Here is a 24339-nt window from a genome sequence, read left to right on the forward strand (position 1 = left end):
TCCCCCCCTTTCTTTGGCTGTCCTAGTGCTGATGATCTGTTTCAACTGTGCCATGTGTCATTGATGCTGCCCATATCATCCCAGGCACATGGACATAATCCATCTGCTGTTTTTGTGGGGGGTTTTTAAGCAGGAACCACCTTAGCAAGTTGAGACTATGGCTCCCTCCAGTGTGAGCCATGAGCTCATTGTTCCAGTCTGCATACATTCAGTGTAGTAGAGAACATGCAAGTGGGTGGGTATGGTGGTCAATAGGGTTCTGGATTTTCTCCAGGTCCACTTTAAGTGTCCAGTCTGTCCCTGGTTCACAGTCTACAAGGGACTTATTATGGGGAGTCAGTCATCAATATGGTGTACATGGGTTATTTTTTTGGTTGTTGTTTGGTAATGAATGACTGTATAGTGTTGTCAGCGTCATTTGGTAATGAAGGGATTTAGCATGATGAATGAAGGGGTGTCAGGAATTATTATGGAAAAATTATTTACCAGATTTTATTATGTCCAGACATTAATTTGAAAGTGTAAGGATTCCAGGTGCTAGTATGGAATTATAAACTATTATGCATTAGTATAGAGGTGAAAAGCAGTGTGGGTTGGGACAACTAGTAAATATATATTCTGAAAGTGATAAAATGTTTATCAAAAGCCTTTCTTTTTATATCAATTAGTAAAAATGGATTAAACAATCCTGCATTGGATGAAAATGTTCCACAAAGTATATTTTTAAATATTTTCTTCTGGATACTGTTAACAAAACAGGCAGAACTGCCTCAATCTTCATAAATACTTTTCCCCCAATGGGGATTATTGCAGATGGTATCCCCTCAATATATAGGGCAAAGTCAAAACAAGGCCTTTAGACAGCAGAAACACCCATTTTTCCATCAAAAGGGCTCATCTCCCTTTGATAAAATTGCCCACACTGTGCTTTATACTTAAAACCACTATTTAAGGATGGTTCAATGCTCAAGGGCCAGTGTTAAGGTCTGTTCTTGCCCCTAGGCCAAAATCTGCCAGGCAACCTTTGCTGCTGCAGAAAATGGAGAGGGGTTCTACAAGTAGTCTACAATGATGATACTATTTGTGAGTGCTGCTTAGAGCAAGCGGTGAATAAATGCCGTGCACTTGCGTGCCGCATCTACACTGGAGAGAGGGACTGGGCATAGGCGAAACTGGGGGGTGGTCCGGGTGTGCACAGGACCACCCATTAGCCCAGTTCGCTTAAAAAAAAAAAAAAGGCCTCCGAGGGAGCTGCTGCGCATTCCCAGCAGCAGCTCTTCACACAAGCAACAAAACAGACGAGCAGCAGGTAAGTGCTGGCAGCGACTGCAGGGAGGGGGGTGGGGTGGATTGGAGCTGTGCACAGTGCTAAGGGGGAGGGGGGAATTGGAGCTGTGCACAGTGTTGAGGGAGGATGGGGGATTGTTATAGCTGTGCACAGTGCTGAGGGGGGATTGTTGGAGCTGTGTACGGTGCTGAGGGGGGAGGGAGGATTGTTGGAGCTGTGCACAGTGCTGAGGAGGAAGGGAGGGTATTGCTGGAGCTGCTCACAGTGCTGTGGGGGGAGAGAGGATTACTGGAGCTGTGCACAGTGCTGAGGGGGGAGGAGGGATTGTTGGGATCTGTGCTGAGGGGTGAGGGGGGATTGTTGGAGCTGTGCACACTGCTGAGGGGAGGATTGTTGGAGCTGTGCACAGTGCTGAGGGGGGACTGGTGATGTGCACAGTGCTAAGGGGGGATTGGAGCCGTGCAAAGTGCTGAGTGGGGGGGATTGAAGCTGTGCACAGTGCTGAGGGGGGATTGGAGCTGACTGCACAGGGGGCTGGGGAGGAAGGTTGGAGCTAACTGCACAGGGCTGGTGGGGGGGAATAGAGCTGACGGCACAGGGCTGAGGGGGGATTGGAGCTTACTGCACAGTGGGCTGGGGGGTATGGTTGGAGCCGACTTCACAGGGCTGTGAGGGATTGGAGCTGACTGCACAGGGGGCTGGGGGGAGGTTGGAGCTAACTGCAAAGGGCTGGGGTGGTTGGAGTTAACACAGGGCTGGGGTGACACGGGCTGGGGAATGACGCTGACGGACACTGTGGCTGGGGGAATGGGGCAGAGAGACGCACACTGGGGCCGGGGGAATGGGGCTGAGAGACACACACTGGGGCCGGGGGAATGGGGCTGACAGACGCACTGGGACAGAGACGCACACTGGGGTCGGGGAAATGGGGCTTAGACACACACTGGGGCAGAGAGACACACACTGGGATTGGGGCCTGGAGATAGAGAGACATGGAGGCCTGGAGATAAAGAGACACAGAGAGCCTGGAGAACCACAGAGGTCCTGGGGATGGAGACATTGGGGGGGTCTGGGGTAACAAAGGGGTGCCTGGAGAGACACAGAAGTTTGATCAGGGAAATTCACATTTTTCCTGCACAAAAGCTTCTGTTACTACAGTATATATTATTTGGTTATGATGATGACATGGGTTATATTTCTACCTAAACAGGCATCTTCCAGACAATGTGATCTCCTACATGAATAGTGAATACCGGCTGAAGACGCTGCCCAGTGAGGCTCAAATTCCTCAGATGTTCCCCGTTGCAGAGAAACCACCATATAGGTAAGAAAAGACTTTCAAACTGACTGGGGTCCCAAAAACCCGCCTAGGTGTGACACCAAGGTGACAGGAGCCGAGTGCTGCACTGTAGCATTAAATGCAGCACTCGGCTCCTGACAGTGTGAGGGAGCCGGCACTGCACAGTGCTCACCCGTACTTCTTCCACACACCAGACCACTGGGGTTCGGGCTGCGAGGCCATTCCCCCTTCTCAAGTGACCACGCCCCCTGTTCACGAGGCCACGCCCCCTTTTTGACGGCTCAAGGCTATGCACAACATACCTCCCTGCACCTGGTGACACCATGGGGAAGGACGCCACTGGTGTTTTTTTCCCAATATCTGACATGGTGCTAAAACTGGGACCACCCATTACCAGATCTCTAGTTTCGCCTATGGGACTGGGGGCATGCCCAGCAGCTTCCGGAGCGCTGTGCATGCATCCAGGGTGCCAAAAAGTGGATGTGGCTCATGGGTAAGGCTCTTCCAATGAGACGTTGGCCCTTTAATATTATCGTGTGCGTGCCAAAGCAAGTGAAAAAATAAACAGTGGGGTGCCAGGTGCCAATTAATATATTCGCTTACCCAAAAAATTGGGCTAGGGCCAGCTCTGTCTGCACCCTGCCAAGTTTTTTTCAGTGACGTCATGCCAGAGGGGCGGGTGAGATGAGGAAGTTGTTGTTCCTGCTGCTGCTGCAGGAGTCACTGACTGGCCCCGTACACAAGCCCCCCCCCTGTCTAACAGCCTTTCTCTACATCTGGTGGGGCTCTACTGAAGTGATGGTAAGTCCCCTGAATCTGGTGAGTGTCCCCCAACCCCCTCTGCACTGGGTCACATACGTGTTATGGCTGGTTACTGGATGTCAGGGCATCACCTATCTACCTGGCAGCTCACTGGTTGCATCTATGGCAACTACAGTGTTACTCCTCCCTCTACCACTATATATGCTTGTGTGACACTACATGTCCCAGCAAGTACCTACAGTGCAGACTTGTGTTTGTGGGTCTTCTCTGCCTCTACTGACAATCCACAGGCTGCCCACACCTGTGTTAATGTCACTCAGGTTATTTATATATTTGTTTATACACTTATATACACACACTCTGGTTGACACCTGAGTTGGGGAAAGTCTTAAAAATTGTGCTATGGGGACCACAAGGGTCTACTTACGCCCCTGATAAGTAATACATCCTGACTATATGATAAATAGAATAGTGGACAGCTGGCTCTTATTGGTATTTCTATGTTAGGATATCCCATACTCATCACCTGCTATGTCCTCCCATTTATCAGCCCAGTAACTGCAGCCCCTCAGATAACCCCACTATTAAATGATTATCGGCGAAGGTCTGTGACATATTTAGGCCAAGTAAACAGCCTGGTCCCAGCACTGGAGTAGATATGGCAGGAGATACAAAATTGATGTGTACATGAATATAATACTGCAGGAAGCACTTAATTAGTCTGATGTGACAGACATACAATCAGGTACAACATTAAATTCTCTTGTCTATTTTCAATAACTTGTATATCACCAAGTGTTGTAGATACAGAATACCAGGATTTCTGGAAATTATTAGATTTGCTTTCTAGGAAAGAAAAGTCACAGCAGAAGAAATTGAGGATACATGGTATAAGGGATATGTTCAGTATCCCAACACAGGGGATGCCGGCGTTTAGAATACCGGTGCCAGATTCCCAACCACCTTCATCCCAAAGGTAAGTAGCAGGTTTGGGGGGAGTGTTAGGGGTTTTGTTTAGGCACTTGGGGGAGAGTTATGGTTAGGTTTAGGGTGCGAGTAGGGGAAGCTTAGGTTTAGGCACTGGGGGGGAGGTTAGGTTCAGGGGAGGGAGAGTTAGGGTAGTGAGAGGGTTAGGATACTTACAGACAGGTGTCGGTGTCCTAACCCTGGCGGGATGCCGCCCTCTGCATTTTGCCCGTCGGGATCCTAAGCACCAGATCCTATACCCATCCCATGGTATCAGGGCAGTTTCTAGCCAATCTGGCTCCCAGTGCGAGCATTCAAAATGTTTAGCTCTGAGGAAATGGAAACCTCTCTCTGCTGCCTGCGTGCCGTGCTCCGGCGTCTGTCATCACCACTGCAGTCCAGCCAGGCAGTCACACTCCGGCATCCCCTCACGAAATGGCGCCCAGGCTCCTCAGTGTCCGGGTTGTGGCTTTCACGTCATGATGCAGCCGCATCATGGGTGGGCGGGGACGTGACAAACAGGGAGAGAATGGACTCCAGTCTTTCCCTCTTCGTCGCATCCCCACCCATCCATGACACTGGAGGTAGGGAAGGGGTGGCGGTGAGCGCTGGGCAATGGTTGCTGATGCTGCCACTGGTCAACTGTCTGAAGGGTCAGGGCAGAGTGCCACGTGCGATTGCACGGGTCGCCCGCCCCTAGAAACGGCCCTGCATGGTATATACGTGTATATTTAGCAATACAGAGATAGTGACAGCAGTACCTTGGTCTGGAAAGCAAAGTACCCATGGATAAGGAAGGCGCTTCCCGATGCAAGTTCTAATATCCTCCTCTCCACAAACACCATATCCTCCTCGCCCTGCGCTAGCAGCTCTCTCTTGCTCATGACTTTAACGGCCAAATGGTGACTGCCATAGGAATCTGCAGCCAGCAGGACCTAGAAGAAATATTACAGAGTCAGCCTCATAAGCAACACAGGAATGTAAAGGCAAATGCATTGTTATTTCACAGTGATTGTGTATTACCTGTTGGATTACTGAAAAAGAAAAATACCAATAAGAAGCTTTTGTTCTGCAGGCACCTTCCCTCACCCATAATCCAATTTATCTGGGACCATGGAGGATAAGGGTCTAATCACCAGTTCCAAGTGGGCCTGGGACAGGTACTTCAAAATATACACCACCCTCCTCCCCCTCTCAGTACCTGCATTGCTGAAGGTAAAAGTTTGCAGATACTGATGAGAGGAGTCTTTGCTAAGTGTGCATTAGACAAAGAATTGCACCTTGTTTTCCACTTTGCAGAAAGAGACTTGAAGTATTTGGGATATGCAGCTGCTCTAATGTGTGATTGGCTGACAGTATAAGAGACAGCTCCTGATTGGCTACCCAGCTAATAACAATCCACTATCACTGGAGCTTAATTCATTTTATGTATGGTCAGGGTGTAACTATAATTTTGAGGGCCCCATAGCAAAATAACTCCCAATACTTCTACAGAGACACAGCTCTCAGAAGCAGTAATTAATGCCTGATTGTAGTGTCTCAGTTTACATTATACCAGTGGCCGGGGAACAGGGGTAAATTACCCCACATGGGGTAAAAATTAAATTCCTAGCGGTAATGGACAGACAGCCGGGCATGCATACGAATCATTCTATAATATAGAATGATTCATATGCATGCCCGGCTGTGCCGCAGGGAGGCTCTAAGCCGGACGCCCGCTGAGATGAGGAGCAGCCGGGCGGACAGGACGGCGGCGGATGCAGGAGCGGGGATTAACGTGTTTTTTTTGTACAAGCGGCACTACAGGGTCATTATATGGGGACACTACTACAGGGGCATTATATGGGGGCACTACTACAGGGGCACTATATGGGGGCACTACTACAGGGGAATAACTATGGGGGCACTACTACAGGGGAATAACTATGGGTGCACTACTACAGGGGCATTATATGGGGGCACTACAACAGGGGCATAACTATGGGGTCATTATATGAGGGCACTACTATATGATTTCCTTCCTTTCAAATCAAGGGGGTAACGTCGGCGTATCTAAATATATTTTGGGGTAAAAGGTAAAAAAGTTCCCCTGACCCCTGTATTATACTATACAGTACATCCCGTTTACATTATAGAACATGGTGCCTCAGTTCGAATTATGCCACACAGTGCCCCCAGTTCACATTATGCCAAAGTGCCCTCAGTTCACATTGGAGTGCACCTGCTTACTGTACCACGGTTCTTGACCTTGGATGCTTTCTATCCCATGTGCTCTGCACACCAAATCTGCTGCACGTGAACCACTGTGAGGCAGGGGTAGTGGAACGGGACAGACTACAAAGTACTTGCCATGGGCTAGTGTATACAATACACAGTATTAATTACACTAGAATCATGGAAAGTATTTTGTAGACTCTCCATTTTGGTATTCAATACTGTGTCAGCTGTTCTTACCACACTGTTCGATGCCAATGTGAGCTGGGTGCAGGGGTCTCTGGCCCCCTAAGCCTCCACACTCCATAGCAATAGAACGCCATCCACCCACTAGCTAAGCCCCTGCAGTCGGGTGCTCCATAGAGTAGGACCATTCATTCCATGAGGCAGATTCAATTAGTGGTCTGTTTCCCCAGGTATAGTACCCAGAGCTATTCAATTACAGAACCAAGAGCAGCCCAGACACCACAAATGATGCTCATTCCTGCTCACACCTATGGGGGGAGCAAACATAAATAAGCATTAGCTTCATTGCTGCTCGTGGGTTTGTAATAAAATAGCTGCAAGCACTTTACCAAAAAGATTGCGCAACTCAACCCGTAACTAATTGAATCTGCCCCATGTGTTTTTATTCTTTCCCATATGGATTACAATCCTCCCCCTGAATTAGATCAGAACAAGAAAGAATAAAGATGTTAGGTAACTATATATCATGGGAGCTGCATTTTTTTCTTCAGCGGCGGCAAAACCTAATTATTAGTCACAGAGAAGATTTATTTCTTTAGGATCAGGTGGATTATTTCTTTAAAATCAGGGAAACAATGAATGTCTTTATAATCAGGGACAAGATTCATTTCTATATTATCAAGGGCATCATTTATTTGTTAGGCAACAGTTCTTTTATATATTATGGATGCAATACTTTTTTGTCATATATTTTTTCTGATACTCAGTTACCAGGGGCACTAAGAGAGGCCTGACAGTGTAGATCTGGAAACCTCATCTCATGTATGGGTAACAAACTGCATAATAAACCCAGCGCCGGCCACTGCAGGGTGGTAGTGTGGACAGCACATAAGTGCCGTCCGCATTACACTATTAATATAACAAACACACAGCCTTCGGCAGCTGTGTGTTTGTTTTAGCAGCCGATGAGAGTCAGACAGACTCTCATCGGCTTCTGCTGCGCCCACTGCCAGAGCCATCTTCCGGCTCCTGCAGTGGGTAATGGGAGAGACGTCATGACATCTCTCTCATAATGCAGAGCAGATCCGCCCGGGGTACAGAGGAGCGGACGCCGAAGCGGGGATTAAGGTAAGTGGAGTTTTTTTTTATTTTTTATGTGTGTGATTGGCTGGGACTACTGCTGGGGGGGCGATCACTACTGGGGGCACTGCTGGGGGGAGACTACTACTGGAGACACCGCACGACTACTACTGGGGGCACTGCTGGGGGGTGGCTACTACTGGGGACACCGAACGACTACTACTGAGGGCACTGCTGGGGGGGATCACTACCGGGGGAGCGATTACTATGGGGGTATTGCTGGGGGGAGGCTACTACTGTGGGCACGACTACTGCTGGGGGGAGGCTACTACTGGGGGCACTATTACTACTGGGGCATTGCTGGGGGGGAGGTTACTACTGGGGGCACTGCTGGGGGGCTACTACTGGGGGCACTGCACAGGGGGCTACTACTGGGGGCACTCCACAGGGGGGGCTACTGCTACTGGGGGGTACTATATAAAGGGCACTGCATATGGGGGGACCACTACCTGGGGCAATGCGTAGGTGGGACTACTACTGGGGGCATTATATAAGTGGCACTGCATAGGGGGACCACTACTGGGAGCACTGCATAGGAGGCCACTACTGGGGGCACTGTATAAGGGATTGTGTAGCTATCCAAGGGTGGGGGGCGCAAGGTTGAAGAAATGCCTAGGGTGCCAAGAAACCTTGCACTGGCCCTGAATAAACCAGAGAGTAAACTAACTCCTGGGTCTTTTATAATACTGTTACTAAAAAGATTTTGCACCTTGCAGGTTGCACGTCAGGTGCATGTGCAGCCAGCGATGGCTTTCTATATTTCATGCGCAGTTAGGAATTGCTTTCTATGGTGCATGTGCAGCCAGTGATTGCTTTCTATGGTGCATACGCAGCCAGTGATTGCTTTCTATGATGTATGTGCAGTCAGCAATTGCTTTCTATGGTATATGAGCAGCCAGTGATTGCTTTCTATGGTGCATGTGCAGTCAGTGATTGCTTTCTATGGTGCATGCGCAGCCAGTGATTGCTTTCTATGATGTATGTGCAGTCAGCGATTGCTTTCTATGGTGCATGCGCAGCCAGTGATTGCTTTCTATGGTGCATGCGCAGCCAGTGATTGCTTTCTATGGTACATGTGCAGTCAGTGATTGATTTCTATGGTGCATGTGCAGTCAGCAATTGCTTTCTATGGTGCATGCGCAGCCAGTGATTACTTTCTATGGTGAATGTGCAGCTAGTGATTGCTTTCTATGGTGTATGTGCAGCCAGTGATTGCTTTCTATGGTACATGCACAGCCAGTGATTGCTTTCTATGGTGCATGTGCAGCCAGTGATTGCTTTCTATGGTGCATGTGCAGCCAGTGATTTCTTTCTATGGTGCAGGCGCAGCCAGTGATTGCTTTCTATGGTGCATGTGCAGCCAGTGATTGCTTTCCATGGTGCATACGCAGATAGGAATTGCTTTCTATGGTGCATATGCAGCCAGCAATTGCTTTTGACGGTGCATGTGCAGCCAGCGATTGCTTTCCATGGTGCATGTGCAGTCAGCGATTGCTTTCTATGGTGCATGTGCAGTCAGCGATTGCTTTCCATGGTGCATGTGCAGACAGCGATTGCTTTCTATGGTGCATGTGCAGTCAGCGATTGCTTTCTATGGTGCATGTGCAGTCAGCGATTGCTTTCTATGGTGCATGTGCAGCCAGTGATTGCTTTCTATGGTATATGTGCAGCCAGTGATTGCTTTCTATGGTGCATGTGCAGCCAGTGATTGCTTTTATATGGTGCATACGCAGATAGGAATTGCTTTCTATGATGTAGGTGCAGTCAGCGATTGCTTTCTATGGTGCATGTGCAGCTAGTGATTGCTTTCTATGGTGAATGTGCAGCTAGTGATTGCTTTCTATGGTACATATGCAGCCAGCGATTGCTTTCTATGGTGCATGCGCAGCCAGTGATTGCTTTCTATGGTGCATGTGCAGCCAGTGATTGCTTTCTATGGTGCATGTGCAGCCAGTGATTGCTTTCTATGGTGCATGCGCAGCCAGTGATTGCTTTCTATGGTGCATGTGCAGTCAGTGATTGCTTTCTATGGTGCATGTGCAGCCAGTGATTGCTTTCTATGGTACATGTGCAGCCAGTGATTGTTTTCTATGGTACATGCGCTGCCAGTTATTGCATTCTATGGTGCATGCGCAGTCAGAGATTGCATTCTATGATGTATGCGCAGTCAGCTATTGCTTTCTATGGTGCATGCGCAGCCAGTGATTGCTTTCTATGGTGCATGCGCAGTCAGAGATTGCTTTCTATGGTACATGGCAGCCAGTGATTGCTTTCTATGGTGCATGCGCAGCCAGTGATTGCTTTCTATGGTGCATGCGCAGTCAGAGATTGCTTTCTATGATGTATGCGCAGTCAGCGATTGCTTTCTATGGTGCATGTGCAGCCAGTGATTGCTTTCTATGGTGCATGTGCAGCCAGTGATTTCTTTCTATGGTGCAGGCGCAGCCAGTGATTGCTTTCTATGGTGCATGTGCAGCCAGTGATTGCTTTCCGTGGTGCATACGCAGATAGGAATTGCTTTCTATGGTGCATATGCAGCCAGCAATTGCTTTCGACGGTGCATGTGCAGCCAGCGATTGCTTTCCATGGTGCATGTGCAGTCAGCGATTGCTTTCTATGGTGCATGTGCAGTCAGCGATTGCTTTCCATGGTGCACGTGCTGTCAGCGATTGCTTTCTATGGTGCATGTGCAGCCAGTGATTGCTTTCTATGGTATATGTGCAGCCAGTGATTGCTTTCTATGGTGCATGTGCAGTCAGCAATTGTTTTCTATGGTATATGTGCAGCCAGTGATTGCTTTTATATGGTGCATACGCAGATAGGAATTGCTTTCTATGGTGCATATGCAGCCAGCAATTGCTTTCGACGGTGCATGTGCAGCCAGCGATTGCTTTCCATGGTGCATGTGCAGTCAGCGATTGCTTTCTATGGTGCATGTGCAGTCAGCGATTGCTTTCCATGGTGCATGTGCTGTCAGCGATTGCTTTCTATGGTGCATGTGCAGCTAGTGATTGCTTTCTATGGTGAATGTGCAGCTAGTGATTGCTTTCTATGGTACATATGCAGCCAGCGATTGCTTTCTATGGTGCATGCGCAGCCAGTGATTGCTTTCTATGGTGCATGTGCAGCCAGTGATTGCTTTCTATGGTGCATGTGCAGCCAGTGATTGCTTTCTATGGTGCATGCGCAGCCAGTGATTGCTTTCTATGGTGCATGTGCAGTCAGTGATTGCTTTCTATGGTGCATGTGCAGTCAGAGATTGCTTTCTATGATGTATGTGCAGTCAGCGATTGCTTTCTATGGTGCATGTGCAGCCAGTGATTGCTTTCTATGGTACATGCGCAGCCAGTAATTGCTTTCTATGGTATATGTGCAGCCAGTGATTGCTTTCTATGGTGCATACGCAGCCAGTGATTGCTTTCTATGGTACATGCGCAGCCAGTGATTGCTTTCTGTGGTATATGTGCAGTCAGTGACTGCTTTCTATGGTGCATGCGCAGCCAGTAATTGCTTTCTATGGTATATGTGCAGCCAGTGATTGCTTTCTATGGTGCATGCGCAGCCAGTGATTGCTTTCTATGGTACATGTGCAGCCAGTGATTGCTTTCTATGGTGCATTTGCAGTCAGTGATTGCTTTCTATGGTGCATGTGCAGCCAGTGATTGCTTTCTAGGGTACATGTGCAGCCAGTGATTGCTTTCTAGGGTACATGTGCAGCCAGTGATTGCTTTCTATGGTACATGCGCAGCCAGTGATTGCATTCTATGGTGCATGCGCAGTCAGAGATTGCTTTCTATGATATATGCGCAGTCAGCGATTGCTTTCTATGGTGCATGCGCAGCCAGTGATTGCTTTCTATGGTGCATGCGCAGCCAGTGATTGCTTTCTATGGTGCATGCGCAGCCAGTGATTGCTTTCTATGGTGCATGCGCAGTCAGAGATTGCTTTCTATGATGTATGCGCAGTCAGAGATTGCTTTCTACGATGCATGCGCAGCCAGTGATTGCTTTCTACGGTGCATGTGCAGTCAGCGATTGCTTTCTATGGTGCATGTGCAGTCAGCGATTGCTTTCTATGGTATATGTGCAGTCAGCGATTGCTTTCTATGGTGCATGTGCAGTCAGAGATTGCTTTCTATGATGCATGCGCAGTCAGCGATTGCTTTCTATGGTGCATGTGCAGCCAGTGATTGCTTTCTATGGTACATGCGCAGCCAGTGATTGCTTTCTATGGTACATGCGCAGCCAGTGATTGCTTTCTATGGTATATGTGCAGTCAGTGATTGATTTCTATGGTGCATGTGCAGCCAGTGATTGCTTTCTATGGTGCATGTGCAGCCAGTAACTGCTTTCTATGGTGCATGCGCAGCCAGTAATTGCTTTCTATGGTTTTTGTGCAGCCAGTGATTGCTTTCTATGGTGCATACGCAGATAGGAATTGCTTTCTATGGTGCATGCGCAGCCAGTGATTGCTTTCTATGATGTATGTGCAGTCAGCGATTGCTTTCTATGGTGCATGTGCAGCTAGTGATTGCTTTCTATGGTGAATGTGCAGCTAGTGATTGCTTTCTATGGTACATATGCAGCCAGCGATTGCTGACTATGGTACATGTGCAGTCAGTGATTGCTTTCTATGGTGCATGTGCAGCCAGTGATTTCTTTCTATGGTGCATGTGCAGCCAGTGATTGCTTTCTATGGTGCATGTGCAGCCAGTGATTGCTTTCTATGGTACATGCGCAGCCAGTGATTGCTTTCTATGGTACATGCGCAGCCAGTGATTGCTTTCTGTGGTATATGTGCAGTCAGTGACTGCTTTCTATGGTGCATGCGCAGCCAGTAATTGCTTTCTATGGTATATGTGCAGCCAGTGATTGCTTTCTATGGTGCATGCGCAGCCAGTGATTGCTTTCTATGGTACATGCGCAGCCAGTGATTGCTTTCTATGGTACATGTGCAGCCAGTGATTGCTTTCTATGGTGCATTTGCAATCAGTGATTGCTTTCTATGGTGCATGTGCAGCCAGTGATTGCTTTCTATGGTACATGTGCAGCCAGTGATTGTTTTCTATGGTACATGCGCTGAAAGTTATTGCATTCTATGGTGCATGCGCAGTCAGAGATTGCATTCTATGATGTATGCGCAGTCAGCGATTGCTTTCTATGGTGCATGCGCAGCCAGTGATTGCTTTCTATGGTGCATGCGCAGTCAGAGATTGCTTTCTATGGTACATGGCAGCCAGTGATTGCTTTCTATGGTGCATGCGCAGCCAGTGATTGCTTTCTATGGTGCATGCGCAGTCAGAGATTGCTTTCTATGATGTATGCGCAGTCAGCGATTGCTTTCTATGGTGCATGTGCAGCCAGTGATTGCTTTCTATGGTGCATGTGCAGCCAGTGATTTCTTTCTATGGTGCAGGCGCAGCCAGTGATTGCTTTCTATGGTGCATGTGCAGCCAGTGATTGCTTTCCGTGGTGCATACGCAGATAGGAATTGCTTTCTATGGTGCATATGCAGCCAGCAATTGCTTTCGACGGTGCATGTGCAGCCAGCGATTGCTTTCCATGGTGCATGTGCAGTCAGCGATTGCTTTCTATGGTGCATGTGCAGTCAGCGATTGCTTTCCATGGTGCATGTGCTGTCAACGATTGCTTTCTATGGTGCATGTGCAGCCAGTGATTGCTTTCTATGGTATATGTGCAGCCAGTGATTGCTTTCTATGGTGCATGTGCAGTCAGCAATTGTTTTCTATGGTATATGTGCAGCCAGTGATTGCTTTTATATGGTGCATACGCAGATAGGAATTGCTTTCTATGGTGCATATGCAGCCAGCAATTGCTTTCGACGGTGCATGTGCAGCCAGCGATTGCTTTCCATGGTGCATGTGCAGTCAGCGATTGCTTTCTATGGTGCATGTGCAGTCAGCGATTGCTTTCCATGGTGCATGTGCTGTCAGCGATTGCTTTCTATGGTGCATGTGCAGCTAGTGATTGCTTTCTATGGTGAATGTGCAGCTAGCGATTGCTTTCTATGGTACATATGCAGCCAGCGATTGCTTTCTATGGTGCATGCGCAGCCAGTGATTGCTTTCTATGGTGCATGTGCAGCCAGTGATTGCTTTCTATGGTGCATGTGCAGCCAGTGATTGCTTTCTATGGTGCATGCGCAGCCAGTGATTGCTTTCTATGGTGCATGTGCAGTCAGTGATTGCTTTCTATGGTGCATGTGCAGTCAGAGATTGCTTTCTATGATGTATGTGCAGTCAGCGATTGCTTTCTATGGTGCATGCGCAGCCAGTGATTGCTTTCTATGGTACATGCGCAGCCAGTAATTGCTTTCTATGGTATATGTGCAGCCAGTGATTGCTTTCTATGGTGCATACGCAGCCAGTGATTGCTTTCTATGGTACATGCGCAGCCAGTGATTGCTTTCTGTGGTATATGTGCAGTCAGTGACTGCTTTCTATGGTGCATGCGCAGCCAGTAATTGCTTTCTATGGTATATGTGCAGCCAGTGATTGCTTTCTATGGTGCATGCGCAGCCAGTGATTGCTTTCTATGGTACATGCGCAGCCAGTGATTGCTTTCTATGGTACATGTGCAGCCAGTGATTGCTTTCTATGGTGCATTTGCAGTCAGTGATTGCTTTCTATGGTGCATGTGCAGCCAGTGATTGCTTTCTAGGGTACATGTGCAGCCAGTGATTGCTTTCTAGGGTACATGTGCAGCCAGTGATTGCTTTCTATGGTACATGCGCAGCCAGTGATTGCATTCTATGGTGCATGCGCAGTCAGAGATTGCTTTCTATGATATATGCGCAGTCAGCGATTGCTTTCTATGGTGCATGCGCAGCCAGTGATTGCTTTCTATGGTGCATGCGCAGTCAGAGATTGCTTTCTATGATGTATGCGCAGTCTGCGATTGCTTTCTATGGTGCATGCGCAGCCAGTGATTGCTTTCTATGGTGCATGCGCAGTCAGAGATTGCTTTCTACGATGCATGCGCAGCCAGCGATTGCTTTCTACGGTGCATGTGCAGTCAGCGATTGCTTTCTATGGTGCATGTGCAGTCAGCGATTGCTTTCTATGGTATATGTGCAGTCAGCGATTGCTTTCTATGGTGCATGTGCAGTCAGAGATTGCTTTCTATGATGCATGCGCAGTCAGCGATTGCTTTCTATGGTGCATGTGCAGTCAGTGATTGCTTTCTATGGTACATGCGCAGCCAGTGATTGCTTTCTATGGTACATGCGCAGCCAGTGATTGCTTTCTATGGTATATGTGCAGTCAGTGATTGATTTCTATGGTGCATGTGCAGCCAGTGATTGCTTTCTATGGTGCATGTGCAGCCAGTAACTGCTTTCTATGGTGCATGCGCAGCCAGTAATTGCTTTCTATGGTATATGTGCAGCCAGTGATTGCTTTCTATGGTGCATACGCAGATAGGAATTGCTTTCTATGGTGCATGCGCAGCCAGTGATTGCTTTCTATGATGTATGTGCAGTCAACGATTGCTTTCTATGGTGCATGTGCAGCTAGTGATTGCTTTCTATGGTGAATGTGCAGCTAGTGATTGCTTTCTATGGTACATATGCAGCCAGCGATTGCTGACTATGGTACATGTGCAGTCAGTGATTGCTTTCTATGGTGCATGTGCAGCCAGTGATTTCTTTCTATGGTGCATGTGCAGCCAGTGATTGCTTTCTATGGTGCATGTGCAGCCAGTGATTGCTTTCTATGGTACATGCGCAGCCAGTGATTGCTTTCTATGGTACATGCGCAGCCAGTGATTGCTTTCTGTGGTATATGTGCAGTCAGTGACTGCTTTCTATGGTGCATGCGCAGCCAGTAATTGCTTTCTATGGTATATGTGCAGCCAGTGATTGCTTTCTATGGTGCATGCGCAGCCAGTGATTGCTTTCTATGGTACATGCGCAGCCAGTGATTGCTTTCTATGGTACATGTGCAGCCAGTGATTGCTTTCTATGGTGCATTTGCAATCAGTGATTGCTTTCTATGGTGCATGTGCAGCCAGTGATTGCTTTCTATGGTACATGTGCAGCCAGTGATTGTTTTCTATGGTACATGCGCTGCCAGTTATTGCATTCTATGGTGCATGCGCAGTCAGAGATTGCATTCTATGATGTATGCGCAGTCAGCGATTGCTTTCTATGGTGCATGCGCAGCCAGTGATTGCTTTCTATGGTGCATGCGCAGTCAGAGATTGCTTTCTATGGTACATGGCAGCCAGTGATTGCTTTCTATGGTGCATGCGCAGCCAGTGATTGCTTTCTATGGTGCATGCGCAGTCAGAGATTGCTTTCTATGATGTATGCGCAGTCAGCGATTGCTTTCTATGGTGCATGTGCAGCCAGTGATTGCTTTCTATGGTGCATGTGCAGCCAGTGATTTCTTTCTATGGTGCAGGCGCAGCCAGTGATTGCTTTCTATGGTGCATGTGCAGCCAGTGATTGCTTTCCGTGGTGCATACGCAGATAGGAATTGCTTTCTATGGTGCATATGCAGCCAGCAATTGCTTTCGACGGTGCATGTGCAGCCAGCGATTGCTTTCCATGGTGCATGTGCAGTCAGCGATTGCTTTCTATGGTGCATGTGCAGTCAGCGATTGCTTTCCATGGTGCATGTGCTGTCAGCGATTGCTTTCTATGGTGCATGTGCAGCCAGTGATTGCTTTCTATGGTATATGTGCAGCCAGTGATTGCTTTCTATGGTGCATGTGCAGTCAGCAATTGTTTTCTATGGTATATGTGCAGCCAGTGATTGCTTTTATATGGTGCATACGCAGATAGGAATTGCTTTCTATGGTGCATATGCAGCCAGCAATTGCTTTCGACGGTGCATGTGCAGCCAGCGATTGCTTTCCATGGTGCATGTGCAGTCAGCGATTGCTTTCTATGGTGCATGTGCAGTCAGCGATTGCTTTCCATGGTGCATGTGCTGTCAGCGATTGCTTTCTATGGTGCATGTGCAGCTAGTGATTGCTTTCTATGGTGAATGTGCAGCTAGCGATTGCTTTCTATGGTACATATGCAGCCAGCGATTGCTTTCTATGGTGCATGCGCAGCCAGTGATTGCTTTCTATGGTGCATGTGCAGCCAGTGATTGCTTTCTATGGTGCATGTGCAGCCAGTGATTGCTTTCTATGGTGCATGCGCAGCCAGTGATTGCTTTCTATGGTGCATGTGCAGTCAGTGATTGCTTTCTATGGTGCATGTGCAGTCAGAGATTGCTTTCTATGATGTATGTGCAGTCAGCGATTGCTTTCTATGGTGCATGCGCAGCCAGTGATTGCTTTCTATGGTACATGCGCAGCCAGTAATTGCTTTCTATGGTATATGTGCAGCCAGTGATTGCTTTCTATGGTGCATACGCAGCCAGTGATTGCTTTCTATGGTACATGCGCAGCCAGTGATTGCTTTCTGTGGTATATGTGCAGTCAGTGACTGCTTTCTATGGTGCATGCGCAGCCAGTAATTGCTTTCTATGGTATATGTGCAGCCAGTGATTGCTTTCTATGGTGCATGCGCAGCCAGTGATTGCTTTCTATGGTACATGCGCAGCCAGTGATTGCTTTCTATGGTGCATGTGCAGCCAGTGATTGCTTTCTATGGTGCATTTGCAGTCAGTGATTGCTTTCTATGGTGCATGTGCAGCCAGTGATTGCTTTCTAGGGTACATGTGCAGCCAGTGATTGCTTTCTAGGGTACATGTGCAGCCAGTGATTGCTTTCTATGGTACATGCGCAGCCAGTGATTGCATTCTATGGTGCATGCGCAGTCAGAGATTGCTTTCTATGATATATGCGCAGTCAGCGATTGCTTTCTATGGTGCATGCGCAGCCAGTGATTGCTTTCTATGGTGCATGCGCAGCCAGTGATTGCTTTCTATGTTGCATGCGCAGCCAGTGATTGCTTTCTATGGTGCATGCGCAGTCAGAGATTGCTTTCTATGATGTATGCGCAGTCAGCGATTGCTTTCTATGGTGCATGCGCAGCCAGTGATTGCTTTCTATGGTGCATGCGCAGTCAGAGATTGCTTTCTACGATGCATGCGCAGCCAGTGATTGCTTTCTACGGTGCATGTGCAGTCAGCGATTGCTTTCTATGGTGCATGTGCAGTCAGCGATTGCTTTCTATGGTATATGTGCAGTCAGCGATTGCTTTCTATGGTGCATGTGCAGTCAGAGATTGCTTTCTATGATGCATGCGCAGTCAGCGATTGCTTTCTATGGTGCATGCGCAGCCAGTGATTGCTTTCTATGCTGCACGCGCAGCCAGTGATTGCTTTCTATGGTGCATGTGCAGCCATTGATTGCTTTCAATGGTGCATGTGCAGCCAGTGATTGCTTTCTATGGTGCATGTGCCGTCAGCGATTGCTTTATATGGTGCATGTGCAGCCAGTGATTGCTTTCTATGGTACATGTGCAGCCAGTGATTGCTTTATATGGTGCATGTGCAGCCAGTGATTGCTTTCTATGGTGCATGTGCAGCCAGTGATTGCTTTCTATGGTGCATGTGCAGTCAGCGATTGCTTTCTATGGTGCATGTGCCGTCAGCGATTGCTTTATATGGTGCATGTGCAGCCAGTGATTGCTTTCTATGGTACATGCGCAGCCAGTGATTGCTTTCTATGGTACATGCGCAGCCAGTAATTGCTTTCTATGGTATATGTGCAGTCAGTGATTGCTTTCTATGGTACATGCGCAGCCAGTGATTGCTTTCTATGGTACATGTGCAGCCAGTGATTGCTTTCTATGGTGCATGTGCAGTCAGTGATTGCTTTATATGGTGTATGTGCAGCCAGTGATTGCTTTCTATGGTGCATGCGCAGCCAGTGATTGCATTCTATGGTGCATGCGCAGCCAGTGATTGCTTTCTATGGTATATGTGCAGCCAGTGATTGCTTTCTATGGAGCATGTGTAGCCAGTGATTGCTTTCTATGGTATATGTTCAGCCAGTGATTGCTTTCTATGGTATATGTGCAGCCAGTGATTGCTTTCTATGGTGCATGTGCAGCCAGTGATTGCTTTCTATGTTACATGTGCAGCCAGTGATTGCTTTCTATGTTACATGTGCAGCCAGTGATTGCTTTCTATGGAGCATGTGTAGCCAGTGATTGCTTTCTATGGTATATGTTCAGCCAGTGATTGCTTTCTATGGTATATGTGCAGCCAGTGATTGCTTTCTATGGTATATGTGCAGTCAGTGATTGCTTTCTATGGTATATGTGCAGTCAGTGATTGCTTTCTATGGTACATGCGCAGCCAGTAATTGCTCTCTATGGTACATGTGCCATCAGTGATTGCTTTCTATGGTACATGCGCAGCCAGTGATTGCTTTCTATGGTATATGTGCAGTCAGTGATTGCTTTCTATGGTACATGTGCAGCCAGTGATTGCTTTCTATGGTACATGTGCAGTCAGTGATTGCTTTCTATGATGCACAGTCAGTAATTGCTGTCTATGGTATATGTGCAGTCAGTGATTGCTTTCTATGGTGCATGCGCAGCCAGTAATTGCTTTCTATGGTACATGTGCCGTCAGTGATTGCTTTCTATGGTACATGCGCAGCCAGTGATTGCTTTCTATGGTATATGTGCAGTCAGTGATTGCTTTCTATGGTGCTTGTGCAGTCAGTGATTGCTTTCTATGGTGCATGCGCAGATTGCAGATATCCACATTTCATCCACATTTCCACGTGCATCACACGGAGAATCTGCCCCTATGTGTCTATCCTTAGATTTTTGTACATCTCTGTAAACTACTCACTAATTAAACCCCAACTGCACCATAGAGCACAATGAAGTGACCCTGTCACCATCTCAGCACTTACCACTATTAAAGTATAATCAATGAATGTTCAATCAAACAAAAGTTCCAATTAAGTTTTATTCTCGCCCCCCAAAAAATATTGACAAACAGCCTACTGAATATGCAGCTCAGCCGATTGCATGGATCTATCCAAAAGCCCTCCCATCCAACCTCGAAGCATACCTGCCTACTCTCCCAAAATGGCCGGGAGGCCTCTGAAAATCCGGAAAAATAATCAAGTCTCCCACACCGCCCGGACCCCCCTGCAGCCCTCTTCCATATGCTCACCCCCCCAAAAAAAACCTCCCACGGCCGCCCACTAACTAGCACAAGATGACGGTCTTTGGGAGCTAATGACGCAATTCGCAGTGAATTGTGTCATCGTAGTCTTGCCCCCAGTATATGATGTCTGTTTTCTCTACACTGTACAGCTGGGGCAGAGCGTGTCATCATGCCCCCTTCACCACCCACTTTCCTGACCACCACGCCCCCTCTTTACTGACCTGGCTGCCCCCTCCCGGAGGAGGGGGCATGAAAGTCAGTAAGTATGCATCAAAGGCCTCACATTTATACCTCACAACACATTAACAACACAAATATTCATAAGCAAACATGAGGATTTCCACGTGTGGAATATTATTACATGGAATGTGTATGCAAAATCAAAACTGACAGATTGAATGGAATTGTGCTGCAGCTTTGCTCATTTCTAATAGCATCCAAACTCAGGCATACAGTAACTCCCCTGTGACTATTGGAACTTCATTGCTTACCTTTCCAAAACTACCCTGGCCTAACTGGTGGTAAAATGTAAGTCTCTGGATGGTTTCAGAGGCTCTATGGCAGGATGACTGAGCACTGCTGGTTCCTAATGGAGACATAAAAGAACATGTCAACATCTACCATATATTATAGATCATTAACTGAGGGGTTTATTACAGCAAAAAATCACATAAAAATCACATAAAGACCTAGGCATCCAAGTGATAAAGATTTCTATTCCTGTATCCTACTACCTACTGTGTGCCAAGTGCAGTAATAATATTATTTAACACTACTGATAGTAATAATATACACATACAGTAATAAATGCATACACATCTAAACTCTTTATTTTGTTAAGGATTCCCCTTTGTGATATACAGCAGTGCCTAGAACATTTATGTTTCCGTTACCTCTGTGTGGTCACATGACAGTGCTGCGAGTGTAAGCCAATCATAAGTCAGTGACTGGTCATCAGTGCTGCACGCTGTCATATACACATGTGCACAGCTCTTGAGGGAGATGCAAACTTTATTAAAGAGGTTATCAGGGCAGCTGACAGTAAAGAAAAGCCTATTCTTCTCTTGTCAGCAAGAAAAATATAATAATAGCAGTTGCAGCAGAACCCATTGCAGTGCCACATTAATAATGAGGCAGTTGGAGTGGGATGGTGGGACTCTCCCGCTGAAAGTAGGACAGTATGGAAGTATGCCCAAGCTGCGCCAATGCCAGGCACTTCAACCAACAAGTAAATATCAGGTATGTTATTAAACATGTACTACTGCCATATACTATATGAGTGATACAGTATACTGTATTTGCAATGAAAACTTAAATAAGATTTTAGATCTATGTTTTGTACAAACTTGTCATTCCAAATTCTGAAATGTAAAGCGCAATGAAAAGATAATAAATATAAAGTGATTTAATGCTGAGAACTGTCTTTACCTTATCAATGTGAGTGGATCTGAATTTAATGTCAAATGTTTAGTACTGTTATATAATAACTTTTAGGGGGGTACCCAATTAGGTGCGAAAAGCCGTTTTCGGGAAAAAAGTTTCGCCGGTGACGTCATTTCGCCCGGTGAAAACTTATCCCTGTATTCAATTCCAAAGTCTTTTCGCTGGTGCGGAAAGTCAATGCATTGGAATATGCGTAAAAGATTAGCCTATGAAAGCTGTCGAAAAAAAGGGCAGAATTGGGGTTTTGGGGTGCAAACTTGCGAGAGCCAGCCTGCACCCTTGGGACAGCCCCCCAAAGGTAAACTGTGTCAAAAAAAAGTTTTTAAAAAACAACACCCCAAAAAAGTACTTTCATTTTGGGGGCGAAAAAAAACAAAGTTGGGGGACCAACTTAAAAAGTAGCTAAATAGACTCCAGGGGGGTCCTCAAGTATGCCCCAGGTGTTTTTAAGATTGCAGGTGCTTGTGGCAGGTGGATTTTTTATGTTTTTTAAGACTTCACATTAGCAACTTCCAAATATGCTAGCACCCATTTTCATGTACCCCAAATTTTCTGGGATTAGTTATTTTGATGAAAAAATATTGCTTAATGACATTCTTCACCACTTACGCAAAGACGCTAATAGCAAGCTTTTGGAAGGAAAAAAAGCCCAGATTACCTTTATTAGGGGTACTAGAACACCCCTATAGTGATCCCCTATGTTAGTGCAGCTTTTCAGGGGGTACACACTGTATTCCCCATTTTTGACAGGATTTTTTCGCAGGATCCAAATTCGCCGAGTTCCGTTTTCGTCACTTTCTAATTGAATACGATGATAAGCGGTGACGCGCGCGATACTTTTTCGCATGGGAAACCAGCGATGACAGTGAAAAGTCCGGCATGCGAAAAGTCTGGGACTTTTCGCACCTAATTGAATACGGCCCTTAGTGTACTTACAAGTGAAATTGAATACGTCCACTCGACCTGAGAATGTTCCCAACAATTAAATAGAGGAATTTTGCTTTGGCAAACAAAAATGACAGTGCTGGCCCGAAGCAGTAATATACATATACTAGCAATAGATAAAAGCAGCCTTTATGTCTCTCAAGGAGCAACCTTAAAAAAAAAAATGTTTCATAGATTCCCAGGCCCAGTTAAATTGTACCTGCTTAAGCACATCACTCATCTCCTGACATGCTCTGTGCTGCTGGGGACCCTGCTGCTTACACTATATAAGTCTGTGGCTTCCTGCTGCCTCCATTACTCCTCCTCATATCATGACACACCCACATAGCACTAGCCATACCCATACTGTTTCTCACAATAGGCCACTGATTTTTTTAGCCCCAGGTGGCCCTTAATCTGTCCCAGAATGCAACACAAATACAGTAGACACAGAAAGGTCTCCCCAGTGATTATGAGATTGTGTAGGACTGAATTTTACCTACAATATCTGTTCCCATTGTTTTGTGGATGCTGCTATTACTTTTACTTCTAGAGAACTTTTCATGTAGCAAAAACAAGTCAGTGAAAACTGTTTTATTAATGGCCATTTGTTTTCTAGAAAGTCCCTGTTTACTTACATAGTTTCCATATGGGGGCTATTTAACAACATAACAACAGCCTAAAACAGGAAATATCAGTGATATTTTGAAAAACTCTAATTGGTGCTGCAGACCACAGTCCCCATTATTCTCAATGGGGAATGCGGTCTGGCACTTATATACTGAGCTCTGCAAAGTGTATGTTTTCAGAATTTAGCCTAGATTAGATTATTTGGGTGAGGGGTGAGGTTTGAACAAATAATTAGTAATTGCAATCTCTATAGTAAGCTATAGTAAACTATCTTCCTGGGGAGAAACTTTGGACGTCTCTGATAACAGACGCAGCAGTAGGAGCTGAATTTCTAGTTACAGCCATTGAAGTTACTGTGGTGTGCTGTATTCCGATATCCAAAGCATTAGCACATTTGCATAACTGTATTTACAAAGAGCAACCTTTGTGATAAGTATGTATACTAACCTACTCTCCCAGGACCCGCAGGAGTTTCACGATTTTTCAGGTAGCCTCCACCCCCCCCAGAAGAGTAGGCACTTCTCCCGCTTCCTGCCCACTTCCTAGTGAAGTGGGCAGGAATGGGGAGAATCTTACCGGCAGTCTGTATAGGGGGGCCGGGCCTAATAACATGATTTTATGATAATCGCATCACTACGCACCGTCCTCTAATATGCACAACTCGCAGGATTTTCCCACAAAGAGGCGGTGCCTAATGACTTAAATACTTCGCCCCCACCCCAATTACTGCCCACTTGAAAGGGTAGTGGATAGATCCCATTCCGTAAATGTACCCTGACGTCATCAGTTACTGTCCAATGTCAATACTTATTATCCACGTGGACATAGAAGGGGAATATAAACCTGTGGTGAGCAAAGCGAGCCACCGTGCGAGAAGCGTGACGAGCAAAGTGGGCCAGCGAAGGGCCAATTTTCTTGTTTTGGTGGCCTTTATGGGCATGAAACCGTACTTCTGACCTCACTCCACTTCACTACCAGGAGCATCTACTGAAGGGGATCTATACACTACCCACTTGAAAATCCTTCCTAGGCCACACGGAAAGGTAAAAACAAATGTCGGAAAGTATGTAAGGACTGTTAGCACTGGCACTCTTACTATACATTCCATAAAGTGGACTTTTCACTCCTGCTAGGATCATTGATCTACTACGTTTATGCAACTTCCCACTAGAGAGATGTTAATTTAATTTAATGGACTATTCAAAATCTTCATGTATCTATAATTACAATTTATCCCCACAAGAAAAAAGTGGTGCTGATTATCCTTGTACCCAGGTGCTAGTAACACTGTCACGTTGCTACAGGACTACAAGATCTGCATGAATATATGGACCGTTAGTTCTACATGAATCCCTCCGAGAGATAACTATTCATCAG

General features: G+C 46.7%; 1 protein-coding gene across 2 annotated transcripts in view; it reads right to left on the reverse strand.

Moving 5' to 3' along the window:
• The window catches only part of LOC148511680 (protein kinase C delta type-like), a 66500-nt gene that overhangs the window by 26622 nt on the left and 15539 nt on the right, over positions 1-24339 (reverse strand). For both annotated transcript variants that reach the window (XM_088482899.1, XM_088482898.1), the window contains exons 3-4: positions 20457-20551; positions 5078-5251 (exon numbers count right to left, since the gene is read on the reverse strand). In XM_088482899.1, coding sequence (XP_088339025.1) covers positions 5078-5200 — 123 coding nt within the window. In that variant the 5' untranslated portion in view covers positions 5201-5251; positions 20457-20551. The remainder of the gene's footprint in view (positions 1-5077; positions 5252-20456; positions 20552-24339) is intronic.

The sequence above is a fragment of the Taudactylus pleione genome, unplaced genomic scaffold (assembly GCF_031769625.1).
Source record: "Taudactylus pleione unplaced genomic scaffold, aTauple2 ptg000296l, whole genome shotgun sequence".
Classification (NCBI taxonomy): Eukaryota; Metazoa; Chordata; class Amphibia; order Anura; family Myobatrachidae; genus Taudactylus; species Taudactylus pleione.